Here is a 26866-nt window from a genome sequence, read left to right as displayed (position 1 = left end):
AACTCAGCCATGTGGCTTAAAGAAAACAAATTTTAAGAACAAATATTACAAAATTAAAGTGGCAATGCCTGTTCCAGCTAGCTCTTTTAAAAAATATACAAGTAGTCTTAGACTAACAGATGTGCCTCCAACCCTGTGATTTTATTTACATGTTGGGCAACAGACTCAAGCTCTAGTTGACTTGAGACAAGAATAAGAGCTGGACCAACACCTGGCCCTGGAGCTTGGTGGAGGTTGGAGAACCTGGCTAGCAATAAGGTCTTTTGCAACATAGTTGCATTGCTCTCAGACCCAGTGTCAGCAGGTAGCAGCATCTCACATTCCTTTCAGACTGGGTAGAGAGACTTCCTTCTCTTTGTTCCAAATGACACTGATATGGAGTCCAACTAAATGTCTTCCCAAGTATTAAAATTATACCCCCCCAAATACAATTATCTCCCATTTCTACTGACACTGAAAAATATGTTTACTTCTGCAAAGAAAGAAAAAGTGTTATTATTTTTTACTCATATATTTTCCCTTCTTGAACATTGCCTCTATATTTTCAGAAGGAAAACTAAATCTTTTTGACTAAGGCACTCTTTAACTTCTACTATAGCACTATTCTCCCCATTTTTCCCTTCCTTTCAAACATCAACCTCTGCTGCCTGCAGAGCCTTCTCTGAGTAGAATAGGCTTTGTCCTTAGCAGGATGGACTAAAGGTTAAATAAAAGAGGGCAGCAAGCAGGCTGTGCCCCTATCTGGACCAGAAAGTCAGCAAACCAATGTTCGTCTTCTCAATCAGGTGCTTCTTATTCCTCTCCCCATTTCAGTATTTCTTTCCCTTACCAGTATGCCCACTAAGCCACGGATGCACTTCCCGTTTTACATCAGCAGGGACCTAGAGCAGCCTGGGGTTTCTTTACAGAGTCACTTCTTTTGTTTATGTTCCAATCTCAGCTGTAGGACTCTTGCATTTTTATTATGTTTCTTTACTTGGTCCTCAGTTCCTCACTGTGCTGACTTCCATGCTTTTGTTTATCAAAGTTTTTGATAAATTAAGTTTTTATTCTTGAGAGAGCCTGGCCTTACCCCCACTACCTTTTATAAAGTATTTATAAACTGAGCATTTTAGAAGAATTGTTTCTTTTCCTGGTCCTTCAGTTTTGCTTTACCTGTTAACCAGCTGATACAGGGAATGACCAAAAACTGTTATCGCATGGGCACATACCTCCTTCAAGGGCCAGCCGCCTCTTCCCCTACCCCCCACCAACAGATACTGGTGCACCAGTTTTAGAGTGTTAGCTGATACCATAGACATGCATACTGCAGGGATGCTGCGCAGTCTAGTACAAAAGATCATCTCTTCTGATACGTGTGAAATAAAATAGAACTGTTTCCTCCACAACATGGAGGATGTTCTTTTGAGGATCTGAATCTGAAATTTTTATTCTGGGTTAGAAAGAGATAGAGGGGTAGAGGTGGTGAGTAAAGTTGATGGAGTCCAGGATTTCAATAAAACAACTACCATATGGATCTGGTGAGAACCAGGTAATCTGAGATGGTTCTGCCCAGCAGTTCTGTTGTTGATTTTATTCTGTGTTTAATTCCATCACCAGTTTCCCTTCCCAGACCCAAACATCTGTTTCAGAAGAGCCTACCTCTTCCTAAGCAGTGCCTAAGTGTGTGTTTAACGTTCGCCACCACCAGCGGCTCTCTGTCTACCCTTTCCGAAGGCACGGCATTGCTGTCTAAAAACAAAATATCAAATTGCTCTTTTGAATATAAGTGAAATCATAAAACTGAGGCATAGTTTTCTCCTTCTAACTACGAAAATTTAAACCTTCTTCCTGGTCATGTCTGAGTAAAGTTCGTTCTGTTTCCATCCGTTATTATTATTTACGTGGTCCTATTGAAATAAGTTATAAACACTCGTTTTGAAACAAAAACAGACATCTGTTAACTCATAGATTCCTTTGCTTTTTCTCCTGCCTCATCTCTTGCATTAAAAAAAAAATCTAGTTGGGCCAGCCATAGTGGACTAGTGGTTAAGTTTGGCGCGCTCTGCTTTGGCAGCCTGGGTTTGGTTTCTGGGCACAGACTTACACCATTCATCAGCAGCCCTGCTGAGGCAGCAACTCTCATACAAAATAGAGGAAGATTGACACAGATGTTAGCTCGGGGCGAATCTTCCTCAGCAAGGAAAAAAAAAAGAGTCTAGTAAGGATGAGACTATCACTTGGATTAGTTCATTTTCTTTTGCGTTTCTTGTTTATTAAATCTAGAAAGTACTCTGTTAGGACATCTTTTACATTTTTAGGGAGAATATACAGCCTATGGAGATACAGAGTCTGTGAAAATAATGCATAAGTAAATCCAAGATAGGAAAATCAGCCTACTAGCTTTATAACATCTGTCTCCTAGTGGTTTGTTAAATGTACTGAAAGTCAAGTATTCAGGTTTCTTCTAAGAGCATCTGACTGAGAGGGTGAGATTTTGGCAAAACTCTAAAATAAGACCCTCCCCTATTGCATATTCCTGATTGCAATATTAGTTTTTATTATGGTGTCTTTATAGAATCTAAATATATTTAGTCATGTTAATATGCAGCTACAACTTAGTAAGAGAAGATTGGTATTTGTCTAAAAAAGTGATTTTGCCAAGACTTTATCAGTCTAGAAAAGTTTAGTAGCATATGGATTAGGTCCTGGCAGTGGGGCAGGGGGGGAGTCCTCTTTTTTTAAGTATAATTTTAAAACAGTGCATTTTCAAGTTACCTATGGAAGCCTGAAAATTCTCTTGCTGAAACTGATAAATCTAATTCTCTATGCTTAATTTCTGTGGTTTTATAATTTATTTTTAGGTACCAAAGGAAGAAATAAAGGAGAATTTACAAATCTGCAGGGGGTAGCCGCATCTACAAATGGAAAGATATTAATTGCAGACAGCAACAATCAATGTGTGCAGGTATGGCCCTGAATGGTATACCTTTATCTACTTCTGTTGATAAAATAGATACAGTTGCATCTTTTCCTGCTTTAAATACACGGCACAAGGAAAGAAAAGGAAGATTATAATGTGTGTATGGACTCTTCTTTAAATAGAGTTTGCATGTTCTGACCTGTAGTACATACGACAGATGTTCTTACCTGTTTCTTCCTCCCTAATTTTTGTGCTAGTTCACATGCCAATAAGCGTAATTTGTTTTACAGATATTTTCCAATGATGGCCAGTTCAAAAGTCGTTTCGGCATACGAGGACGCTCTCCGGGGCAGCTGCAGCGGCCCACGGGAGTAGCTGTGCATCCTAGTGGGGACATAATCATTGCAGATTATGATAATAAATGGGTTAGCATTTTCTCTTCAGACGGGAAGTTTAAGGTAAGATTAACTACCAATTGGCCACTAAACAGTAGAGAAAAGGAATAGGACCTACAAGATGAAATTGTGTTTTTCTTTTTTGAGATCCAGTGAAATAGTCAACAATTCTTCATACACAGACGTCTTGGCTTTGTTACATCTAAGTTTTGTGAAGCAAGAGTAACAGTGATACTGTCATGAATCCACTTACAGATATCCTAAATGTGCCTTGATTTTATAAAGCAATTATGTTGTTCAGTTGCTTTTTTTTAGTATACTGTCTGATTTAAAGGAGAACATTTCCTGTTATCTCAATTCAATGAAAAACAACAACCTTTTTAGAAAGGGTTATTAAGAAGCAATTTATGTTTCCCAAATTAAGCTACAGATTGTCATTTATGAAGTGCCTTCTACTTTCTCAGGCCTGTGGTAGATGATATGAGAGAAATAGAATAGTAAGACATGGTCTCTACCTTTTATAAATGTATAAGCTCATTGAGGAAAAAAGATTAATACACTAAAATGACAGAAGGCAATTCACGTCAGCCTTTAATCAGTCATAAACTGTTCGGTACAATCTGAAAAGCTAGGGTTAAAGTATATAATGTAGGGATTGGGTGGCAAAGAAAATGAGGGCTGGCTTCATGGAGAAAATGCGAGTTGAGGTACTCTTTGGGGATCCCATCATCTGACGTATTTGCTACTACTCCCAGCTTCATCTTCTGTTTGTTTAGCAAGTCACCGAAGAGTAGAGAGCCCTTTGGTGATAACAGACATCTCTCTGCTAAGGTGATCTCAAAGAATATTATCATCCAGCCCATTTTCTACATTTGTTCACAAGCAGATTATGAGACACGTTGTCAAAGGTGTTTTTGAAGGCCATGTGTACTATGCCTTCCACGTTCCCCATATCCAGCCTCCTAATGGCTTCTTTTTTTGTTGACAACATGAACTTTAACTCAGATAGATCAACCCAGTGGAATCCCAGCTCTGCAGCTTATTAACTGTTTGGCCTTTGGCAAATTATATAACTTCCTTGAGCCTCAATAGCCTCGTATTTCAAATTTGAATTTAAAAAATCTATCTCATAGGATTTGTAGGAGTTCCCTGCTATTATTGAGTTACTGCCTATTTCTCCTTTTATGTCTGTTAATAATTGCTTTATATATTTAGGTGGTCGTATGTTGAATGCATAAATATTTACAAGTGTTATAGCCTCTTGTGGGGTTGTTCCCTTTATCGTTATGTAGTGCCCTTCTTTGTCTCTTGTTACAGTTTTTGTTTTAAAGCCTATTTTGTCTGATGGAAGTATTGCTACCCCAGCTTTCTTTTCATTTCCATTTATGTGGAGTGTCTTTTTCCATCCTTTCACTTTCAGTTTGAGTGTCTTTCAGTCTGAAGTGTGTCTGTTGTATGCAGCATATACGTGGGTCTTGTATTTTTGTCCAATCAACTACCCTGTGTCTTTTGATTGGAGCGTTTAGTCCATTGACATTTAAAGTAGCTATTGGTATGTATACTTATTGCCAATTTGTTACTTTTTTCTGGGTGTTTTAGTAGTTCTTCTCTGTTCCTTTTTTCTTCTCTTGCTCTCTTTCCTTGGGATTTGATGGGGTTTTTTTAGTATTATGTTTGGGTTCCTTCCTCTTTATTTTTTGTGTATTTATTATTGGTTTCTGGTTTGTAATTACCATGAGGTTCATATGTAATAACTTATGTAAGTAGCAATCTATATTAAGTTGATGGTCTCTGAAGTTGACCTCTTACTAAAAGCCCTACATTTTTACTCTCCCTCTTCCCATATTATGCTTTTTTTGTATGTATCCCATAACCTCTTATCATGGAGATAGATGATTTTAACGCATTTGTCTTTTGACCTTTGTACTAGCTTTTCTAGTTGGTTGATCCACTACCTTCACTGTATATTTACCTTTACTAGTGATATTTTTTCTTTGATAATTTTCTTATTCCTATTTGTGGTCTTTTCTTTTCCACTTAAATATGTCCCTTTAACATTTCTTGTAAGGCTGGTTTATTGGTGATAAACTCCTGTAGTTTTTGCTTGTCTGGAAAACTCTTTGTCTCTCTTTGCATTCTGAATGATAACCTTGCCCAGTAGAGTATTCTTGGTTGTAGGTTTTTTCTTTTCAGCACTTTGAATTTATTGTGCCACTCCCTTCTAGCCTGTAAGGTTTCTGCTGAGAAGTCAGCTGATAGCCCTGTGGGGTTTCGTTTGTATGTTATTTATTGCCTTTCTCTTGCAGCTTTTAGGATTCTCTCTTTATCTTTAATTCTTGACATTTTAATTATAATGTGTCTTGCTGTGGGCCTCTTTGGGTTCATCTTGTTTGATGCTCTCTGTGCTTCCTGTACCTGGATGTTGGTTTCCTTCCTCAGGTCAGGGAAATTTTCAGCTATTATTTCTTCAAATAGATTCTCTGCCCCTTAGTCTCTTTCTTCTCCTTCCAAGACATCTGTAATACAAATGTCAGTATGCTTGATGTTGCCCCAGAAGTCCCTTAGACTGTCCTTGTTTTTTTAAATTCTTTTTTCTTTTTCTGTTCCGCTTGTGTGATTTCCTCTAGTCTTTCGTCCAGCTCACTGATGCATTCTTCTGTGTCATCTACTCTGCTCTCGATTCCCCTTAGTGAACTTTTCATTTCCGTTATTGTGTTCTTCAGTTCTGATTGGTCCTGTTTTGTATTTTCCAGTTCTTTGTTGACGTTCTCACTGTTCATCTATTCTTCTCCCAAGATCAGTGATCATCCATATGACTATTAGTTTGCACACTTTATTAGGTAGATTGTTTATCTCTGTTTAGTTTAGTTCTTCTTCTGATTTGTCCTGTTCCCTTATTTGAAACATATTCCTTTGCCTCCTCATTTCGCCTGCTTCTCTGTGCTTATGTCTATGTATGAGATAGATCAACTACGTCTCCCAATCTTGGAGATATGGCCTTATGTAAGAGATGCCTTATGGGGCCCAGCAGTGTGCTTCCCTCTCCTCACCTGTTCCAAATGTTCCAAGAGTGTCCCCTTTGTGGGCTACATGTGCCTTTCTCTTCTGGTGGGTTGCTGTTGCTGTGGGCACACCGGTAGGCTAAGCTGGCTCCAGGGCCGGCTGGTTGTAAGGCTTAGCCATGTGCAGCTGCCATGGTTGCTTTATTGGGCAGTGTAAGCCCTGGCAGGGCTGGCTGCAAGGTCTAATAGCACACAACTACTGCTGTTTTGCTGTTAAGCGAGTCAGGCCCCCAGTGTGACTGGTTGCGAGGCTCACAGACTCACAGTGGCTGCAGGCCTCCAGTGCAGTTCTCTGTAGCACACAGCTGTTGTTGACTCTCTTAGGAGTGCAGATGGGTGGGGCCCACCCCAGACACTGCGGCACACAATTGTTTCAGGCATTGGAAGGCAGGGCAGATCCCCTCTGTGGCTGTTTGAGATGGCCAGTGGCCCAAGTCTGCTATGGCCAATTCACCCCACTACCTGCAGGCCCACACACCCCGCCAGCGCAGGCCTGCCCTGTGTGTATGCCCCACTGAGGCGAGGTGGACCCACTCACTCCCCTTGCTGTAGAGGTTCCACACACCCTGCTCTAGTGGGTGGGGCAAACCCCTATGCTAACAGGCTAGAGAAATGAATCCATTGGCATCTGTCAGCTTCCATGTTGGCACAACTGAACTAGGTCACAATAATGGCTGCTGCTGGTATCTCAGTTCCTGGAGGTGGGGGCCCAGCCTCCTCCTGCCTCTCTGAGATGTGTTCAGAGCCTAGTAAGTGAGTCGCTTTTACTAATGGACTATGCACTTTTCTTGTGTTTTTATGTTGGTTTCTGGAATGGGTGAATCTGTGCATGGGCCCTTTAAGAGCGGGTTTTTCTTTCTCGGAAGTTTGATAGTTTTTCTGGGAATATTCCATGTTGGTTTGCAAAGCCAGCAAAGCCAGGTGTTATGGGATTTTGTCTGGGTTGTGCTGAGTCTAAAGGCTGATATACCTATTGTGGTATAGATCCTCCATTCAGATCCCCTCACACCTCTGGAAAAAGCTTCCTACCTTTAGGATTGCTCTTGGCTGTGAATTGGAGCAACTAGGGTGTGGTTTTTTCCCTCAGTAGAGGTATATTTCTACCTTTTCTACTCCTGTCAGTGTTGTCCCTTGTTGCAGAGGTTCTTTTTATCCAGTTTCCAGATCTCTCTCAGAGGAAATCGTTCCACAGGTAGTTGTAGGTTTGTTCTATCCATGGGAGGAGGTGAGTTGAGAGTCCTCTTGGGCCGCCATCTTGCCAGAATCCCTCATAGGGTTTGTGTAAGGATTAAATGAGATTTTATTTCTGGATTTTATCTGTGCCTCACATGAAACAGGCATCTAAGAAACGTTTTTTTTCCAATGCCTCTACTAACCCTGTCCAAAAAATGAAGTCTTACCAGCTATGATTTGGGCTTCAGACTTCATGTCAGCTTCTGGTGGTCATCCTTTCCTTGTCTAAATGTTCAGAGGTGATGCTTTTCAAACTCCATTCTGAAATCCTAAAGATAACACGAAGTTCATTCATTAGTCCCTTATGGGAGGAATTTTTATTTTTCTTTTTAAAGTCATTGGAGTACTACAGTCCCCTCATCATTTTTATTAAAACAAATTACTTACATAATTATTAACCCTCTGAGAAAGTAAGTGAGAAACCAGTGATATTAGCGGTGGTAGGAGAAATTCTTACTTTTCATTTCATACTCATCTGTAGGCTTATTTTTAAAAAATCTATTTACATCTATTACTTTCTAAATTAAAATTTTAAACTCCAAAAAAGTTGCATTCCCATGGGTTCTGTTTTAGTCCTCTTATTTTCTCTTTATATTAGTGCTGTCTGATAAAAATATAACATGAGCCATATATGTAACTTAAAATTTTCTAGTAGCCACATCTAAAAAATAAAAAGAAATAAGAAAACTTATTTTTAATTATATATTTAATCCAATAAATCCAAAAGTTTTCATTTTGACATGCAATCAATATTAAAATTATTAATGAAACGGTTTACATTCTTTTTTTTTAACTAAGTCTTTGAAATGCAGTGTATATTTCACATGCATAGCACATCTCAGTTCAGACCAGTCCCATTTCAAGCACTCAGTATCCACATGTGGCCAGTGGCTACCATACAACAAGTTGGACAGCACAACTCTACACACTTCTAAGATCTCATTTATGCTATGGCATCAACTTTCACCTCTATGTGTAAGATTCTCAAATGCATATCTTTAGTCCTGGCCTATTTTACAAGTTATCACCTTAAACTCAACCAGTGTCAAATCAAATTTATCTTCTTAATTTCCACCAGTAAAAAAAAAGAAAGCCCAAAAATAGCACCTCCTGATTTCCTAATTCCTTTTATAAGCCCACAGTTCATCCAAACACCCAGCATCAAAATTTCAGAGCAAAATTTATTCTTTCTTTCACCAGTTTGAACCTCAGTTTTCTCATCTGTAAAATGGCGGCTATAGCATTTACCTCCTGGGTCATGCAGATTTTGAAGGATAAAAGTGCCAAGCACAGCATACGGTGCATGTGGCTCACAGGCACTCTCCTTCTCCTCACCCTATTCAGCTTATATCACACCGGACCCATAGGATTCTGTTCCTTCCCAAAAGAAACATGAAGATAGATGTAGAGAGTACGAAGAGAGGCATGGGGACTTTCCCACAGTGGAGCTTCAGACTTTGTATGATCTTTTAATCTCATAAGTTAATAAACGACTGAGATTCAGACGTCATCTCTTTAGAACAAAGAGACACATTTAATTAGGAAGGAAACAATGGCATTCTTGCAAGGGAATCTGTTGTATGAATTTGATTCTGAGTCTGCAATCTAGCCCAAAGGTCAAAGATTATGATATAATAGCTTGCAAAAAGTCGTATACTTTCTTTCATGTCTGAATGGAAGATATGTCAGTAGAGATCAAAGGAAGAGAGGAGACTCTGATAATTAAAACAAGAGTATTATTACTAGCTAACATTATGAACACTAGTTGTTACTTAGAATGACTCAACCAAATCACATTAAGTGGATGATAATTATGTAGAATAAAAACAGAAAATAAAGGATTACTGCCATTCTATCATGGAGTGAGAACTAGTACACATACAAAGAAAACAAACTTAAATGTTGAACCCAAACCTTTTTTCCTTCCGCTTGCCTTAGTCACGCCTAGTTTAGCTGCACTAGATTGTACCAAGTCAAATAAGAGTCACTGCATTTGGCCTGACAATGTGTCCCCCATCTTAAACAGAATAGTAAGCAAAGATATTTTAGACTCCAGCTCTGGAACAGTTAAATGAAAGCATTTAACACAACAAATTAGTCCTTAAATTGAAGAGGGAAGAGACGAGATATTTTAGAATGCTGTGGCCAGGGGCCTCTGTATCTGTTCTGGGGTCATAAAAGGTTCCTAGATAGGCCAGAAGATTTGTTAGGAGAAAAGATAGAAAGGAAAAACCTAGAAGCAGAAAAGAATGAAAATTAGGACCAAGAAGGTGGTGAGTAAAAGAAAGAAAAAGAGTTAAGACGTTACCTCCCTAGGACTATTAGGAATAAATACAAAGAATCTACATTTGTGTTAAAGGTTCATCTTTCTGAGCACCCGTTTAATTTTACTGAGTCCCACCAAAGAAGAAATGGGTATCTCTTAGCATATGGTCACAGACATCACACTTGGATGAACTCCCATTGCTTTTACTGGCTATCCTTTTATCCTTTGGGATTTGATCAAAACCCATCATTTAAAAAAAGGGTATGTTGAAACTATATCACATTCTCTAGGGGGCATGAATGTTCTTCAGTGTTTATTCCAATATTGAACCACTGAATGAAAAATGCCTAATTCAGGAAACTCTTCTCTCTTAGACATAAAACTTCTGTTTCAGTATGTTTTAATATATTAGATATAAAATATTTCAATATACCAGATATAAATCTCCTATTTCCATACCTATTTTAGTCTGAATTTTAAAAGGCAGGTCACGGTTTTGATAGAGCATGAAACAAGAACAAATGCGTTGTCTCCAACCAGATGGATACTTTCAAGAGCTCACTGAATAGTTTTCATTCTATTGATGTTAAAGTTGTCATATTTGGGTATGTCTTACTACAAATATAATTATGAAAACACAAGAAGGTGAGGAAGTTAGAGATACAGAAAGGCAAGAGACCTTTCTGTGTACATGGCCATCATACAGAGTCATCAAATTTCTAATGGAACAAAAAATCAAGGGCAACTGAAGAATTGTATGCAATATGGTGGAATTAAAAACGACAGTCTTTTATTCTTCTAGATGCTGCCCCAATCAGAGGGTTAAATATTAGTGGCAGACAATGAATGTGACAGATAGTTTTGCAAGACAGAAGATCACTGTGACATGAGTAGCTGTGCACCCCTCTTTGAACATTCAAGTAAATGTTTACTAAAACAAATGTCTGTCTTCATGTTCTATAGTGTTTTAAACTTCACTTTCTGTGCTTGCTTCTGACAGACAAAAATCGGATCAGGAAAGTTGATGGGGCCCAAAGGAGTTTCTGTGGACCGCAACGGGCACATCATTGTGGTGGATAACAAGGCGTGCTGTGTGTTTATCTTCCAGCCAAACGGGAAGATAGTCACCAGGTTTGGTAGCCGAGGAAATGGGGACAGGCAGTTTGCAGGTACACTTGATGGTAATATGTAAACCCCCTTTTTTATGCTTCTTCTGCTCACATTTGCATGATGTTGGAGCATGTTGAAGACACCTCGTCCCCAGTGTGTTTGCTGGCTTTGGGAAAGATATTGGGGATGAAATCCAAGCGAAAGCATGGTTAGATGCTTCTCAATTACTCCACCCGCCATAAGTTGAACTGCAGTCCATGTGTGGTCTTTATCGGTGGCAGTTTACAACTCAGAAGTCTAATCTTCAAATACTAATAGTAAATAAAATATAAATTTTAAAATAAAATATTTTTTAAATGTTTGAGGAACAATGGAGTAACTCCTGTTTCAGTGTAGCTGTAGCTTTATTTAAAGAGCTTCTGAATGAGAATTTTTTTCACCTTTCTAGGTGATTATAAGAGAGCAGGAGTTTAGAATGTTTGCTGAGCACAGGAGGGCAGTCTCTTTACTTCTCTTTTTGGTGTAGCACTTTGCAATCACCAGCTTACTTAGTTTTCACATCTGCAAGAAGAGGCTGAAAACAGTTTATTAAATTTTCTTTTTGAAAGGATGCTTTTGGCATTTCATATTAATTTGCATAATCTTTCTTTGTGCTTTGTCTCCAGTTCTGCCAGGTTCTCATTGTCTCCCAAAATTATAAAGTGTGGGTTTCTGCTCTACTTTTTTACAAAAATATTTTTTACAAAAAATATTACTTATTGGAGTCTTTTTCCCAGCGCTAAGAGTTACCATGTCTTTCCTCAGTGGGAGCTGAGGTCCCTAAAATGACCAACGTGCTCAGGGAAGCTGGCAGATGTGACTTTCAGATGGTGGTGCCGAGAATGAATTCTGAGGCTTCTTGCTTATTCCACTACCTTAGGGCTGCTGCTAACTTAAGTTGATCTGAAAGAAGTCAGAGTAGACAGTCACAAGTGTAGAATGACATAGGATCCACGTTATCTGGAGCCACAGGTCTAGCCGAGTGACCTTTCAAGGACTGAGTCTACAATTCTTTGTCTTCTCTTAAATAACTAAATTAATGTATTAAGTTTCGTAACTCCTGTGGTGTTATAATCATTTTTGTTGTTACATAAGGTCATCACATGTTTTTTTCCATCTTTATTGCAGGTCCCCATTTTGCAGCTGTAAATAGCAATAATGAGATTATTGTTACAGATTTCCATAATCATTCTGTCAAGGTAGTATAAACATGTCAATTGTTGTTAACTTTTAACTGCTTTTATTGAGAAATCGGCTGGCAGAAAATAACACAATACTCAGATATGCAAGCTGGATCTAAAGGAGTTAACCTAAAAGAGGAGATTTTGCTTCTTAAAGATGCACGTTCTAATTTAGACATAGAGACTTTGGAGAGTCAGAAAATTGATCGAAATATGGTGGCGATACATTTCTTAATTGAAACTGGTGTAATTGGATGAAAAAGCAATTGCTTGAACTTAGAGAGGCGGGACTTTCTGAAGCTTAATGTTTTATGACTATTCAATAAATCAAAACAAGATGACTTTTTCGATTTTCTGCAGCAGAAGGCCTTTCAAACAAACTTTGATATTAGAATACTGCTACAACAACAGATTTTGGGAGGGAAATAGCCCTAGCATACATTCATGTAGCATATTTCATAGTTTTTGAAATGCTTGCACACCCTTATGTTCCTTAGAAAACAATGCCCACTTCCCTCCCCCAGATAGTACAATACATCTTTCTTACTAGGTATGGGGGAAGAAAGATTTGACTTTCATTATACGCAAATTAGGAAATAATAAAGTGGTTCAAAACAAATTTCTCACTTACTGAGACGAGAAAATGTTGAGTAACATTCTAGACCAAGCTTCTCAAGGTGAGATGCATGTTCCACTGAAGGTATACCAGGTGCTCACAGGCAGTGCACTGGCTGACATTTTTATTTTAAGAGTAAGGTGTTTGTTTTTAGGATTACCTTCTGTTTACATCAAGTGATAGTAGTTTGCACATATAGAAGTGATAGAAAGTTCTCCTTGTAAGTAAATTCATTTAAATTTTTTAAAGTGAGGCATTTCAAAGGAAGGATGAGGAAACAGCATAGGTTTTATGCCAATGACTAAAGTTTGCACTTAGAGACAACCGTTGAGGAACCAAAATTAAAAACAACTTATCAGTGTTGATAATGGGAATAGCTAGATAGGGATAGGAGTTTAACACCCTAAGAGAGGATGCCCACCGTTGCTTGCTTCTAAGGCTCTTCCTGCCATGTTGTCTCTCCATAGTTACTTCCATAGTGGTTGAGCTCCATCCTCATTCTCTCCACCTCCCTCAGTGTCCATCAGCTGCATTCTCTCTCTCTCCAGGAGGTGTCATGTTAAAAGGAAGAGGACAGTGGGAAAACTCTGTGGAGGAGGAGGAGGAGGGAAACAGAGCAAAGAGGCAGCAGGGGCTGGGCTTGTGACCAACCTCCCAGGGAGCTCTAACAGTCCTGTGTGATGAGCATAACTATAAAAGGATAACACAAGCTGTTATCATACTTCCTACCCTTCACTCACCTTATAGAGGAATCATTCAACTAGAGGGCATTCAACAAGAAGAAAACCTATAGAAATCCTAACAGTGCAAAGGCCAGTGAAGCCTGGCATCGATGCTGCCCACTGCCCACCAGAAGACAATAACATTAATCAAGTGGCTCTTTTGTACTAAGCACAGCTGTGGCCTCAGGGTCTTTCCCGTCCCAGTGCTCCAGGCAGCCTTTATGAATCAACTGGCATAGGTATGTGGGATGATTCCTATTTACCAGCCCTGCTGACACTGTAGGAGGAAATAAAGCATATGTAAGTAACCAAAATGCGAGGCAGGTAGCAATAACTGATTTGTTAAAAATAGGTACATGTAAAGTCCTATAAGTATCCAGAAGAAATGAGAAGATTTCCATAGCCAAGACTATCAGGAAGACTGCCAAGTGGGGGTGGTATTTGAGGGGAGCAGAATTTTGAAATCAGAAAAGGATTATCATCAAAGTGTTAAAAACTTGTTATAAAAAGCAAAGCTGTAAAAATGATTTGAGCTCATACTTCTGCCTCTTAATATGTTTTTATCTGAATAATTTATAAGTAAGTGACATTTTAGTTGGGAAAAATAGGAAATATGAGAAATTTATCATTATTAAGATTCTGGAAACACTTCAAGTTTTCAGTACAGTAGAGGTAGATTATTTTAGTTATTTAAACTCAATTTCCCTCTTATTTAAGAAAACCGGTCATTTTGTTTTTCCTCTTCTCTTCTACAGCTGTTGCCATATAGCTTTTATAGAATAGTTGGGCTTTTGCTTCCCATGTAACACAGGGCAGCTAGCACTGGTTCTAGATTCAGCTCACTTCTCTGTTGGTAAATGTAAAAACCGTACCTATAGGTCAGGGCTAATAAGTGGTCTGGTTAGTTCTTTAGCTACCTTCAGTATATATTTTCTTTTCATTGCAAAACAAGTAAGACTAAATTTGGCATTGTCCATTATTCCAAAATGTAGCAGAAGCTCTTAAGCCATTTGGATTATGCCAAGGAAAACATACTGGCTCAGAGAGAGAAACACAAACAAACAAGATTATTTGCACGACTTAAAAAGAGAAAGGTCAGAGAGTAATCAATTGTGTTCTCACCAGCATACAAACACTTCCTTTGGTCTCTAAAACTAGAATGTTTTATGTGAAAGGAGAAAAAAAAAGAGTCAGGAAAGAGATTTAAAACATGACATCTTATAAAAGCTGGTTCTTGCCTCTGTCTTTTGCGAAGAACCAAAGAGGTAGCTTGCTTTCTTGGAAATTATGTAATTAATTCAAGAATTGGTCATGACTCTTTTTTTTTTATCTTAAAGAAGTTTAGCCTTTAGAGATAGAAGTGTCTCACTTTCCCAATGTACATAACTAGAAGAAACAGAGTCATTTTAATCTTTCATGATCGCAGGGATGGCAACAGGAGATCATCCTCAAATTAGATTTGTGCTCGGATACAGTGAACTCTCTCAGTTCCACATTTTAGGAGCCCTTACTCTCAGGGTGCCTTGCATGGAATACTTTCTGATTTGTTAATGAGTATTTCTACGCAGGTAGGCTTCATGATAATGGAAGCTTAAAATAATATCCTGGAGAACCATTTCAGAACCATTAAGTATCATCTGAAACATCAAGATAAAATTAGGCTTACTATAGTCTTATCATTAAACACATTAAAATTTTAATTCTCTCAAAATTAATCGTCTGTATTTGATATATACACAGTGACACTCCATTCATAAGAATATTTAATTGACCACAACAACCTATTGCTTGACTATATCAGATATTAGAGAATTTGCTTAAGAGTTCTGTTTGGCCCCCTACTTCTATCAGCCTCCCTTCTCTCAGTAGGCTCTATTTATCAAAGCTTTAGGGTCGTATAAATTCTCTATTCTAACTGAAATATATTCTGAAAAAATATTTGTAAAAATGTCCTTATTCCTCACTCACTGCCATTACACGCACACACTCACGTGCACACGCACGACAATGAATCTCCACTGTTGTAAGTGTGAAGTCCAGCCTACTCTTCTTGTTACGTTGACTTAGTGAAATGGTGATAAATGCTGAGCATCTGGCCTAACAAAAAGCTCCCACTCTCTGATCGAACTTGGAGTCATCATCCATCCTGTTAGAAACATAATGCCCGTTCTTGAAATTAGCTATTTATTTAAAGGCAGAAAGAATAATGTTGAAAATTATAGTTCTGTTTACTCATACTACCTTATATTTTGTATATATTTTATAATTTATAACAAAAGTATTTTTCACATAAGTATTTAATAGATATAAGCTGGAAAAAAGAAATGATTTAGCAAATGCTAAATCAGATTTATACAGTACGTTGGGGAACCACAAGGGATAGGGGAGTCTAGTTTGTAGATTTTTTTCTTCTAGAATGTCCTAAATTATAGGTCTTATTATAAAAAACCTGCTCAGGTATTTTTAAAATCCATAATGTTTGCTCAACTATTTTAATTTAAAATAAAATAATTTTAAAATATTTCATACAGGTGTTTAATCAGGAAGGAGAATTCATATTGAAGTTTGGCTCAAATGGAGAAGGAAATGGGCAGTTTAATGCTCCAACGGGTGTGGCAGTGGATTCGAATGGAAACATCATTGTAGCAGACTGGGGAAACAGCAGGATCCAGGTAGATTAAAATGCTAATTTGTTTGTTTAGAGTGATTGGTATTTGTTAAAAGAGAAGAACTGGTTCTCTCCCAACCTGGAATGTTTTCCATTCTTCATTGGTTAGGTAATAAGACCATAGATAATCTCACCAGAAGTACCAAACTCAGCAACGTGGAGTACGAAAAACGTCCACGTGTTACCAGAGTGAAATCCTCTAAATCAGGGATTCTTAACATGTATCCCACAGACCCCAAAAGTGTTTGTGGATAGAATTCAAGAGGTCCACTGAACAAAAATATCCCATTATTATTTTTTATATCTTCTAACTGAAAATTATTATTTCCTTTAATTATGAATATAGGCAACAATCACAGTAGCTTTAGTAATGTCACCAAGAGAAGTCACAGATATTTTCATATTACAGTTGCAGACATCTCAAATTATCATTGATGCTCATCACTACTTCAGAAGTACAGTCATTGTGAGACCCATCACTATTTCTCATTATTTAATATGTTAATTTACAAAGCGCACATGTTACTGTATCACAATTTTGTAACATTTTGATAACTGTATTTTAATGTGATTGTTTTCCTTTATAATTCCATGGTTTTGTTGTATGCATTTAAAAACAGTGTTCTGTTAAATAACCGCTGAGTCAAAGAGGAAGTCTCAAGGAAAATTAAAAAATATATTGGACTGAATGAAAATACAAATATAGCATATCAAAATTTGTGGAATGCAGCTAAAACAGTGCTGAGAAAATTTTTTCCCCAGCTATATTGAGATATAATTGAAAAGTTTAAGGTGGACAAAGTGTTCATTTGATACACATATATATTGCAAAATGATTACCACTATAGCATTAGCAGCCCACACCTCCATCACGTACATAATTACCATTTCTTTTTGGTGGTGAGAACATTTGGATCTGCTCTGTTAGTAACTTTCAAGTACATAATACAGTATTGTTAACTACAATCAATACAGTGTTGTTAATTATAATCACCATGCTGTGCACTGGATCCCCAGAACTTATTTATGTTCTAACTGGAAGTTTGTGCCCTTTGACCAACTTCTCCCCATTTCCCCCGCCTCCCATTCCCTGGTAATCACCATTCTACCTGTGAGAGAAATGAATAGTACTAAATGCTTACGGTAGAAAAGAGGAAGAGTCTCAAATCGATCATCTAAGCTCCCACCTCGAGAAGCCAGAAAGAAAGGAGCAAAACAAACTGAAAGCCAGCAGAAGGAAGGAAATAGTGAAGGTGGTATCAGAAATCAGTGAAATTCAAGACAGAGAAAGAGAGAATATCCATGAAACAGAAAGTTGCTTCTTTGAAAAGATCAATAAAATTGACAAACCTCTAGCGAGACAAAGAAAAAGAGAAAAGACACAAAATACTAGTAGTGTTACAGACCCTGCAGGCGTCAACAAGGTAATAAGGAAATTCTACGAACAATTTGACAACTTAGTTGAAATGGACCAATTCCTCAAAAAGTACAAGCTCTACAACTCACCCAATATAAAATAAATAATTTGAATAGCCCTACAACTATTAAAGAAATTTAGTTTATAATTTTAAAACTGTCCAAAACAGAAATCTCCAGACTCCAGTGGTTTCACTGGAGAATTCTACCAAATGTTTAAAGAAGAATTAGCAGTTCTACCTAATTTCTTCCAGAAAATAGAAGACACAAGAACACTTCACAATTCACTTTCCAAGTGATGCCCTGATAGCAAAAACCAGACTAAGACAGTACAAAAAAGAAAACTACAGACCATGTTCTTTGTGGTTATAGATGCAAAAATACTTAACAAAATACTAGCAAATAGAATTCAGCAGTATATACAAATCCTTCCATGACCAACTGGGATTTATTCCAGGGATGCAAGGCTGCTTCAGTATTTGAAAAACAATCAGTGGAATCCGCCATATTAAAAGGCTAAAGAATAAAAATCACATGATCATATCAGTTGATGCAGAAAAAGCATTTGACAAAATTCAGTACCAATTCATGATTAAAAAAATCTCAAAAAACCAGAAATATACAAGAACGTTCTCAATTTGATAAAGAACATCTATGAAAACCTATAAATAACATCATACTTAATGGTGAAAGCCCGAAGGCTTCTCCTCTAAGATGAGGAACAAGGCAAGGATGTCTGCTCTCACCATTCTTATTTAGCGCAGTAGTAGAAGTTCTACCAGCAAAAAAAGGAAAGAAAAGGAAAGAAGCAGCTTACAAATTAGAGAGGAAGAAATTGAAACTTTCTGTATTTGCAGATAACATGATTGTTTATATAGAAAATTGAAAGGAATCTACAGATTTCTAAAACTAGTAAGCAAGTTCAGCAAGGTCACAGCATACAAGATCAACATACAAAAATCAACTGTATTTCTCTATAGTACCAACAAACACATGGAAGCCAAAATTAAAAATATAGTACCATTTATAATTGCTGGGAAACGTGAAATATTTAGGTGTAATAAGAAAGCATGTCTAGTATTTAAATGCAGAAAACTATATAAATGCTAATGAAAGAAATAAAAAACGATCTAAATAAATGGATAGATATAATGTGTCTACGGATTGCAAGACTCAACAAAAATGTCAATTCTCCCCAAATTGATATACAGGTTTAACACAAAATCCCAGCAGGAATTTTTGTAGATATAGACAAAATTATTTTAAAATATATATGGAAAGGCAAAGTGACTAGAATAGCTAAAACAATTTTGAAAAAAAGAAGACAGTGAGAGGAATCACTCTACCTGATTTCATGACTTATTATATACCTATTTTATAGCTACAGTAATCAAGACAGTGTGATATTAATGGAGGGATAGATCAATGGAACAGAATAGAGAATCCAGAAATAGCCCCCACACATGTACAACCAAGTGATTTTTGAGAGAGGTCCAAAGGCAATTCAATAGAGGAATGACAGTGTTTCAACAAATGATACTGGAGTAATTAGGCTATGCATAGAAGAAAAAAAATGAACCTCACCTTATATAAAAAATTAACTCAGAATAGATCATAGATTTAAATGAAAAATGTAAAACTATAAAACTTTTAGAAGATAATATTTTAGGAGATTAACTTTTAGAAAATTTCAAGAGAAAATCTTTGGGAACGAGGGCATGGTGAAGAGTTTTTAGGCATGATACCAAAAGTACAATCCATAAAAGAAAAAATCAATAAATTGGAGTTCATCAAAATTAAAAACTTCTGTTCTATGAAAGACTCTCTTAAGAAGATAAAAAGAGAAACAACAGAATGGGAGAAAATATTTAGAAACCACATATCTGACAAAGGACTTGAACCTAGAATATATAGACTCTCGGAGCAATAGTAAAATAACCAAACAATCCAGTTAGAAAATGGGCAAAAGACGTGAAGAGAAATTTCACTGAAGTGGATATACACGTGGAAAGAAGTGTCATATCAGTAGACATTATGGAAGTGCCAATTAAGACCATGGTGAGATATTACTAGGCAATTACAATAGCTAAAATTAAAAATATTGATAGAGCCAGCCCTGATGGCCCAGTGGTTAAAGTTTGGCATGTTCCACTTTGGTTCAATTCCCAGGTGCAGAACGATGTCTGTCAGTAGCCATGCTATAGTGGCGGCTCACATAGAAGAACTAGAAGGACCTCCAACTAGAATATACAACTATGTACTGGGGCTTTGGGGAGTAAAAGAAAAAAAATAAAACAGGAGGATTGGCAACAGATGCTAGCTCAAGGCAAATCTTTCCTAGCAAAGAATATATGTGTATTGATAATGCCAAATGCTAGTGAGCATGCAGAAAAACTAGATCTCTCATACTTTGCTAGTGGCAATATAAAATGACAGCCAGCCTTGAAAATAGTTTGACAGTTTCTTAAAAAAACTAAACATAACACTTACCATACAATCCAGCAGTTGCACTCCTGGGCACTTACCGCAGAGAAGTGAGAACTTATGTCCACACAAAAACCTGCACATTTTTGTTCATAGAAACTTATTTGTAATAGCCAAAAACTGAAAAGAACCAAAATGTCCTTCAATAGATTAATGGATAAAAAAACTGTGGTATATCCATACTATGGAATGCTACTCAGCAGTAAAAAAGAACAGACTAATGATACACACTCAGCAACTTAGATGCTCAAAGACATCATGCTGTGTGAACAAAGCCACTTCAAAAGATCACATACTGTATGATTCCATTTATGTAGCATTCTTGAAATGACAACATTATAGAGAAGAAAAACTAGTGGTTGGCAAGAGTTAGAGATGGTGGAAGAAGGGACATGGGTGTGACTATAAAGAGGTAGCGTGAGGGAGATCTTTGTGATAATGGAGTAGTTCTGTGTGTTGATTGTGGTGGTGGTTACATGAATCTACAGCTGGGATAAAGTGATATACAGCTATACACACACATCCCAATGTTTGTTTGCTGAGTTTTATATTGTACTATAATTATGGAAGATGTAACCATTGGGGGAAAGAAGGTGAAGGGGTCTCAGGATCTCTCTGTACTCTCTTTGCAACTTCCTGTGAATCTGTAATTATTTCAAAATAAAAAATTAACAAATTAAATTTGAAAGAATAATACTGAATTTAAATGTGTTTTCATGATATTGGAATAATGGTATCATGAATGGCATTTGGCATTTTGATTGGGTATAAAGCATAATAAAACTGGTTACGTTCTAGTGGAAGAAACATTTAAACATTATTCTGAGACGGGGACTGTAGTCTTTGCTAGACTGCCAGAGGGGTCCATGACACACACACAAGTTTGATTTTTCTCTAAATTAAGAACAAAGCTTTTAAACCCTCAAATTAAAGAAAGACTATTCTTTTTTCTTGTTTCTCTGTGTGGACACCTGCACAGATCTGACATGCATTTACAGATGGGGCTGTTCATCCTTGTCAGTGTGGCCCTGTGCAGTGCACCTGACAACCCAGAGTACACTGGTTAAATCTACATTCAGATGTCTCTGCGTACAGCAGTGGTCAGTAGTTTGAATCTGATATAGGTACCTGCTTCTCAGAAAAAGAATTGAGACCATAAATGTAACACTAAATGCTTTTATTTCTCCAATATATTCATCTTGTTTAATTATCCCAAAGGATGTCTACATTTGAAAGAGACATTCTGTGTCTAATGAGAAACAAGAAGCCAGACAGGGAACTAAGTTGACGAAGGAGTTCTGTATAGGACCACAGATGCTAAGCTGTTGTATTGTGGCCCTCATAGCACCTGCCTATTACACTGCCTTTTAAAACACCCTATGTGCCAAACAGAATGGTCAAAAGAAACCAGCCTGGGCCTTGTGAAGGAGAAGGGTTCCTTTTAATTCATCAGAGCAGAAGCTTACCAACCAAAGGAAGACCACTTCGTATCCAAGTGGACATGTTGAACTGTTGACTTCTTATAACTCACTCTTTTCTGAAAAGGAAAAAAAATAATGTTTTCCCATTGCATATTAATAACTCAGGACCTTTTTGTGTGGTTTAGTTGCTGATTTTTCTCTCTTATGACTGGGGATAAAAGAGGGATGTGAGTCTGGGAGGTAGAAAAGTGAAGGTTTAGAGTGAGAAATAAGGGTCATTCATTTTTCAAGCACCATCAAGGGCCAGTCTCATCAAATATGACGACTGTAAGAATATATGTGTGATCTGGCAGCCAGTGGCATGCTCTGTGTCAGTGACTCTGGGGCATGGAGAGTGAGAGGAGAAAAAGGAAGGTAAGTGGAGGGATTATATATGTGACAGTGATCTAAACAAACCTAGAGAGTTACACACATGCTTTTATATTAAAAACATTAGCAATAAGAGTTTACAACTCATATTTAGTCATATTACTATAACTTTTCCTGTAATACCCTGACCTTATTTTTTTTTACAGGTTTTTGATGGAAGCGGTTCATTTTTGTCCTACATTAACACATCTGCTGACCCACTCTACGGTCCCCAAGGCCTGGCCCTGACTTCAGACGGCCATGTTGTGGTTGCAGACTCTGGAAACCACTGTTTCAAGGTGTATCGATACTTACAGTAACGGCGGGCAGCTGGACACCCCCTTACAAAGGTCTTGCACTATAAACTGGAATGGATTTCTCAACGCAGGACCAGATTATACTAGACATTTCATGCTAGAAGGAATCATTGGTGAACTTTCCAAGGTTATTTCTGAATGTAACAATTTCCTTAAAAACTGCATATCCAATTTCTGTAATTCACCTTTAGGTTTAAAAAAAAGAAATCTCTTCTACTGAATCTATAAAAACTGCAGAGTTTTACACCTGTGAACTATGGCTTATAGGACAGGGATTTATGTAGTTAAACTAATTTTGCAAATCAAACAACCATTAAAAAAAAACTAGAATATTTAAAGGTATTTGTTAATCCTGTGAATGGTAGCTTTTGTGCAGAGCTTCCAAAAACAAAACAAAATCTGTTGTAGTTATATACTTTATTTATCCTCAGTCACAAGACTCGGGGGATTTTTTAACCTCACTTTTACAGTAGGTATTACTCTTGTGACATTTTTTGGTTATCAACAACTACATATAAATTACTTTAGGAAAACATAAGACTGTCTTGCAAAGTCTTCCCAGCTGTGATTAGCAGGCCTCTTGAGTTTGGCACTTAAGAATCAATGCAAATTTCCCCCCATACTTTCTGGGTTAGATCAAAGATCCTTTTTGTCTTTTCTTTTCTCCTTCTCTTTCCTGCTCACCTTGTGTCAAAAAACAAAATACATTTTCAGGGAAACCTGAAATTCCTAATAGTTTGAAAAGCGTATTACAATAATAATCCTACCTTTTGGTAAACAGCCCCGTTAACTCAGATTAACGCACTGGAATATAATCAAGAAAAAGTCACGTTTTATGTGCCATGTTCTCACATGTGTCTCTCCTCTTTCACTTTATGAAAGCGAAAGCTTTACCTCCTGCAAAATGTCAGCACATGTAGTAGGACACCAGTATCCTAGGACAGAGAGCCATAAGTAGCCCTTTGGAGGACGGATGGTGTCAACCAAAGGCATGTGATTGATTAATGGTTTCCCCTTAGAAAGCAAGTGGTACCAAAGTTGTGTTATCTCGAAAGCATTACAGGTAAGGGCATGTTATGGTTATTTATCATTGTCTAATGAATAGTAGAGGCATTAAAGGACTATGTATACATGATTAGGGTAAGGTAGAATGTATCATATATATATATATATATATATAGCTGAATCTTTGGTATATCGAAATAGGCAGCACTCTCAAAGACAGAAGCATCTCCAGCCTTTCTTCAGCACATTCCTTTACTGCGCAGTTTCAAGCCGTCCTGGTAGAGCGAGCCCTAAAGCAGATTTAAGTTTCACCATTTTCCAGGAATGATAGTATGGGTAGACTTTTGGACAGAAAATGGCCTTCTTTGCTTTCAAAAACAAAACAAAACAAAAAAAAAGAAAAATTGAACTGGAGTTACATTGAATCTAAACTAAGTATAAATGCATTTGGAGAAATGTCAAGAATAATTTAGTCAACTGTGGATGTCATTGATACTGTAAAATAAGATGTGGTCTGTCTCCACTGTTTAATTTTCTACTCAGTTCTACCAAATAGGATGTCGTGTTTGGCATTTTCAATATTGACCTTGGGCTCTTTTTCATGGAAAGCACCTTAGAAGTGTACTGTAAGACAACATTTCCCATATGTATAATTATATAAATGTGATGTTTATTGCTTATTAATTTATAATTCAGTCATTCTCTTATATAGGACTTTTTTAAATTTAGAAGGGAAATCTAGCTACTTCCAATTGTCTATCAAATTTATTATGCCCAAATCAACCTCTGAAAAAATTTTTTCAGGAAGATTTACATTTAGGTTTAGTATTTTTTCAGTTAGGTAGAGTTTTCAAAATATTTGAGACGGTGATAAAGTTCAATAACATTTTTAGAATGTTAAACCAAGCCACTGTTTCCTAATGTCAGTGAAATAAGTCTCTGAATTTAAACATTCATATTTAATGAGTGCCTCCTAGGTGCCAGGCGCTGTTCTAGGCACTGGGGATATAGTGATAGATAAAACAGACAAAATTCCTGCCCCCTTGGGGCTTCCACTCTGGGGAGGGAATTTCATTTTGATGTTTACTAATATTCTGCATAAAAGATAAGCTAGCCTCCTGATAGCTCCTAGACTGTTTAAAAGAAAACTTTTTAAATTGGTTACATTAATTTTAGTTTATTTTCACAAAAACGTCTTCTTATTTAGATTCTGTCACAGGCTATTGATCTTAAGACTGGTTTACTTAAAGGATTTTTTTGTACAACCTTTCAGTTACATTTGTGACTTTCAAAATTAGCCAGCCGTCATACCATATCAGGCTGGATATCTCAATAGTTGATTGAATACAAAGCTAATTTTTTTACATGTCAATTTTGGCACAAACTGGAATGAAAGAATACTTTGATTCAGACACGTCCCACTATCTGATACTAAAACTCATGCTATGGGCACTCCAGGAAACACTGTTTTTTCCCCCAAAATATGTATTCATATCTGTTAAAGTATAGATAACATTTCACATTTGGATATATAATGTATTAACTGTATTTCTTGGTAGGCATATTTTAGGGGGAAAAGTGCTGCTGATAAGATAGGAATAGACAAGATTTAAATGAAATTTTGTCACATTCTATGGAAAATGGTTTCTGGTAAACTGAGAAGGATATTAAAATAAGTGACTTTTTTCTGGGCTACCACTATGGTTTGATTTCTCTTTGTCAAGTGTACAGAACCTGTCATACATTCATGATAAGTAGCACTGAAAGATTACCCATTCAATTTCCCCTGGGCACGTATGGCAGAATACTGCCAGTTAGAATGTATAGGTCAGTGGCAATGCATTCCCTCCCATTACAGACCTCCCCTGCTGGACACGGGGAGGTAGAGAGTCACTTGACCATCCAGAAACACATGAATAAAAAGCCTTTATGACTGTTCACCATTTTTTTTAAATGGTACTTATTATCTTGATCAAAGTTGAGTCTCCAGGAACTAAACAAGTCCCCTAGTTTCCTCATTTTAATTTACTCTTTGATTAGTTTTGAGGCAAATAAATACTACAGGTCCATGCAACTAGAACACACTTGCTTGTACTACTGAGTATACAGGGTATGTCCTAACACGGAGTTAACTGGAAGAGCAGTACACTAGCAAGTGTCTATGGATCCTTATCCTTGAAGGGTCCACATAAATGCTTTGGTAATACCTACTGAGTTAATCAGAGGAAATAGCAAATAAACATCACCTGCAGATTACTTCAAATGGAAAAAATTTTTTTGTACATTTGGACTCTTCGTGTCCTCCCTATTCACCAGCTTCTGAAAAGGGAGGAGCATTTTTAGTTTAATCATTTAAAAACCAGACATTTCCAGGTAGGGTAAAATTGAATCTATTTGCTGCAAACATCACTTAATTTTGCTTAAAATCGAGAGCTGTAATAACTGTTGCATTCTGTAAATGTTACAGGGTTTTAGACTTTACAATTATTTTAATATTTTTGATAACTAGGAATCTAGTATTGCCATAAAGGAAACTAAGTGCCCATTAAAGATTTGTTTGGTATAAATAAATAATCTTTTGTTTTGTTTTAAATGACAGTAAGCTACAAATCATGATGTTAAACTTTCTGAAGATGAATTGTGTGGCAGTGATTGTATGGTCTGTTTATGGAGAATGTGTGGAAGCTATTAATGTTCTAAAATAGATTAATAAATTGGCTATGTTGTTCCAATGAATGTACAGCACTTCCATTGACTTTTGAAAGCAACACAGCCTTAAACTCAATGCTTTTGCTTTATGACATGGGAATGTTCTGTCATCAACAGAGTGTATTCTTGTAATAGAATTCTTTACATCATTCTCAATTCTGTAGCCTTTCAATCCTATGTATGAGTATGAAGGTTTTTTGCTTCCTTTTTTTCTTTTTTAAATTTTGTACATTCCATCTTTATAGGTCTGTTTCATACGTTTTGTGTGTAGAACACTAAGTCTTGCGCTCTCTGACATTGATACTGATATATTCTCATCATTTGTTCTTTTATGAATCAAAATGCTGACTGCCTATTTAAAGAAAAGAATGAACGCTGTGCATCAAAGTGTTTGTACATTCGTAGCTACATATGTATCACAGTATTTTGGATGCTTTAGTCTACAATAAAACTTTAAATTAATTCTGTCTTGAAACATAGGAGAAACAAGATTCATGTGTATACCTTTACCATGCACAAAATTTCAAATCATTATAATAAAGCTTGTTTTCTCCATTTCCAGGGTGAATGTTTATTTGACATATTGTTCTCTTTCTTAGTGAAGGGAAATGAAGGAATGTTCTAGAATATGTGGAAGATATGACTACCTCAATCAAACTGTTTATACTACTGAGAAAAAGCTTAGTAAAATTTTTGTTGTTTATGATGCTAATAATCTGTCAGCATTTGGGTTGTATCTTAAACAGGAATTTGGAAAATCATGACACGTCTGTACAGCACATACGTTTAGAAGGTCAAATAGATCAAAATCACTATTCTTATAATCCTTAAAGAATCACAAGATGAAGAGACCTTCTGGCAGTCATGGCAGTCACATTTCTAGGGGGTGAAGGACTAGAAAGGGACCTCACT

At 36.9% G+C, this 26866-nt stretch overlaps 1 protein-coding gene across 21 annotated transcripts in view; it reads left to right on the top strand.

Moving 5' to 3' along the window:
• TRIM2 (tripartite motif containing 2) overlaps positions 1 to 26511 on the top strand; it is a 151234-nt gene extending 124723 nt beyond the window's left edge. For 11 of the 21 annotated variants that reach the window (XM_023636422.2, XM_070257781.1, XM_070257775.1 and 8 more), the window contains exons 7-12: positions 2844 to 2947; positions 3193 to 3360; positions 10859 to 11027; positions 12136 to 12206; positions 16058 to 16198; positions 22091 to 26511. In XM_023636422.2, the coding sequence (XP_023492190.1) occupies positions 2844 to 2947; positions 3193 to 3360; positions 10859 to 11027; positions 12136 to 12206; positions 16058 to 16198; positions 22091 to 22243 (806 nt within the window). In that variant the 3' untranslated portion in view covers positions 22244 to 26511. Of the gene's footprint in view, positions 1 to 2843; positions 2948 to 3192; positions 3361 to 10858; positions 11040 to 12135; positions 12207 to 16057; positions 16199 to 22090 lie in introns of all 21 variants that reach the window. The other 10 variants (XM_070257726.1, XM_070257703.1, XM_070257744.1 and 7 more) reach the window with 1 other exon arrangement.
• The last annotated feature ends 355 nt before the right edge of the window (positions 26512 to 26866 follow it).

Source organism: Equus caballus, chromosome 2, assembly GCF_041296265.1.
Source record: "Equus caballus isolate H_3958 breed thoroughbred chromosome 2, TB-T2T, whole genome shotgun sequence".
NCBI classification, from domain to species: domain Eukaryota; kingdom Metazoa; phylum Chordata; class Mammalia; order Perissodactyla; family Equidae; genus Equus; species Equus caballus.
This window is presented reverse-complemented; position numbering and strand designations above follow the sequence as displayed.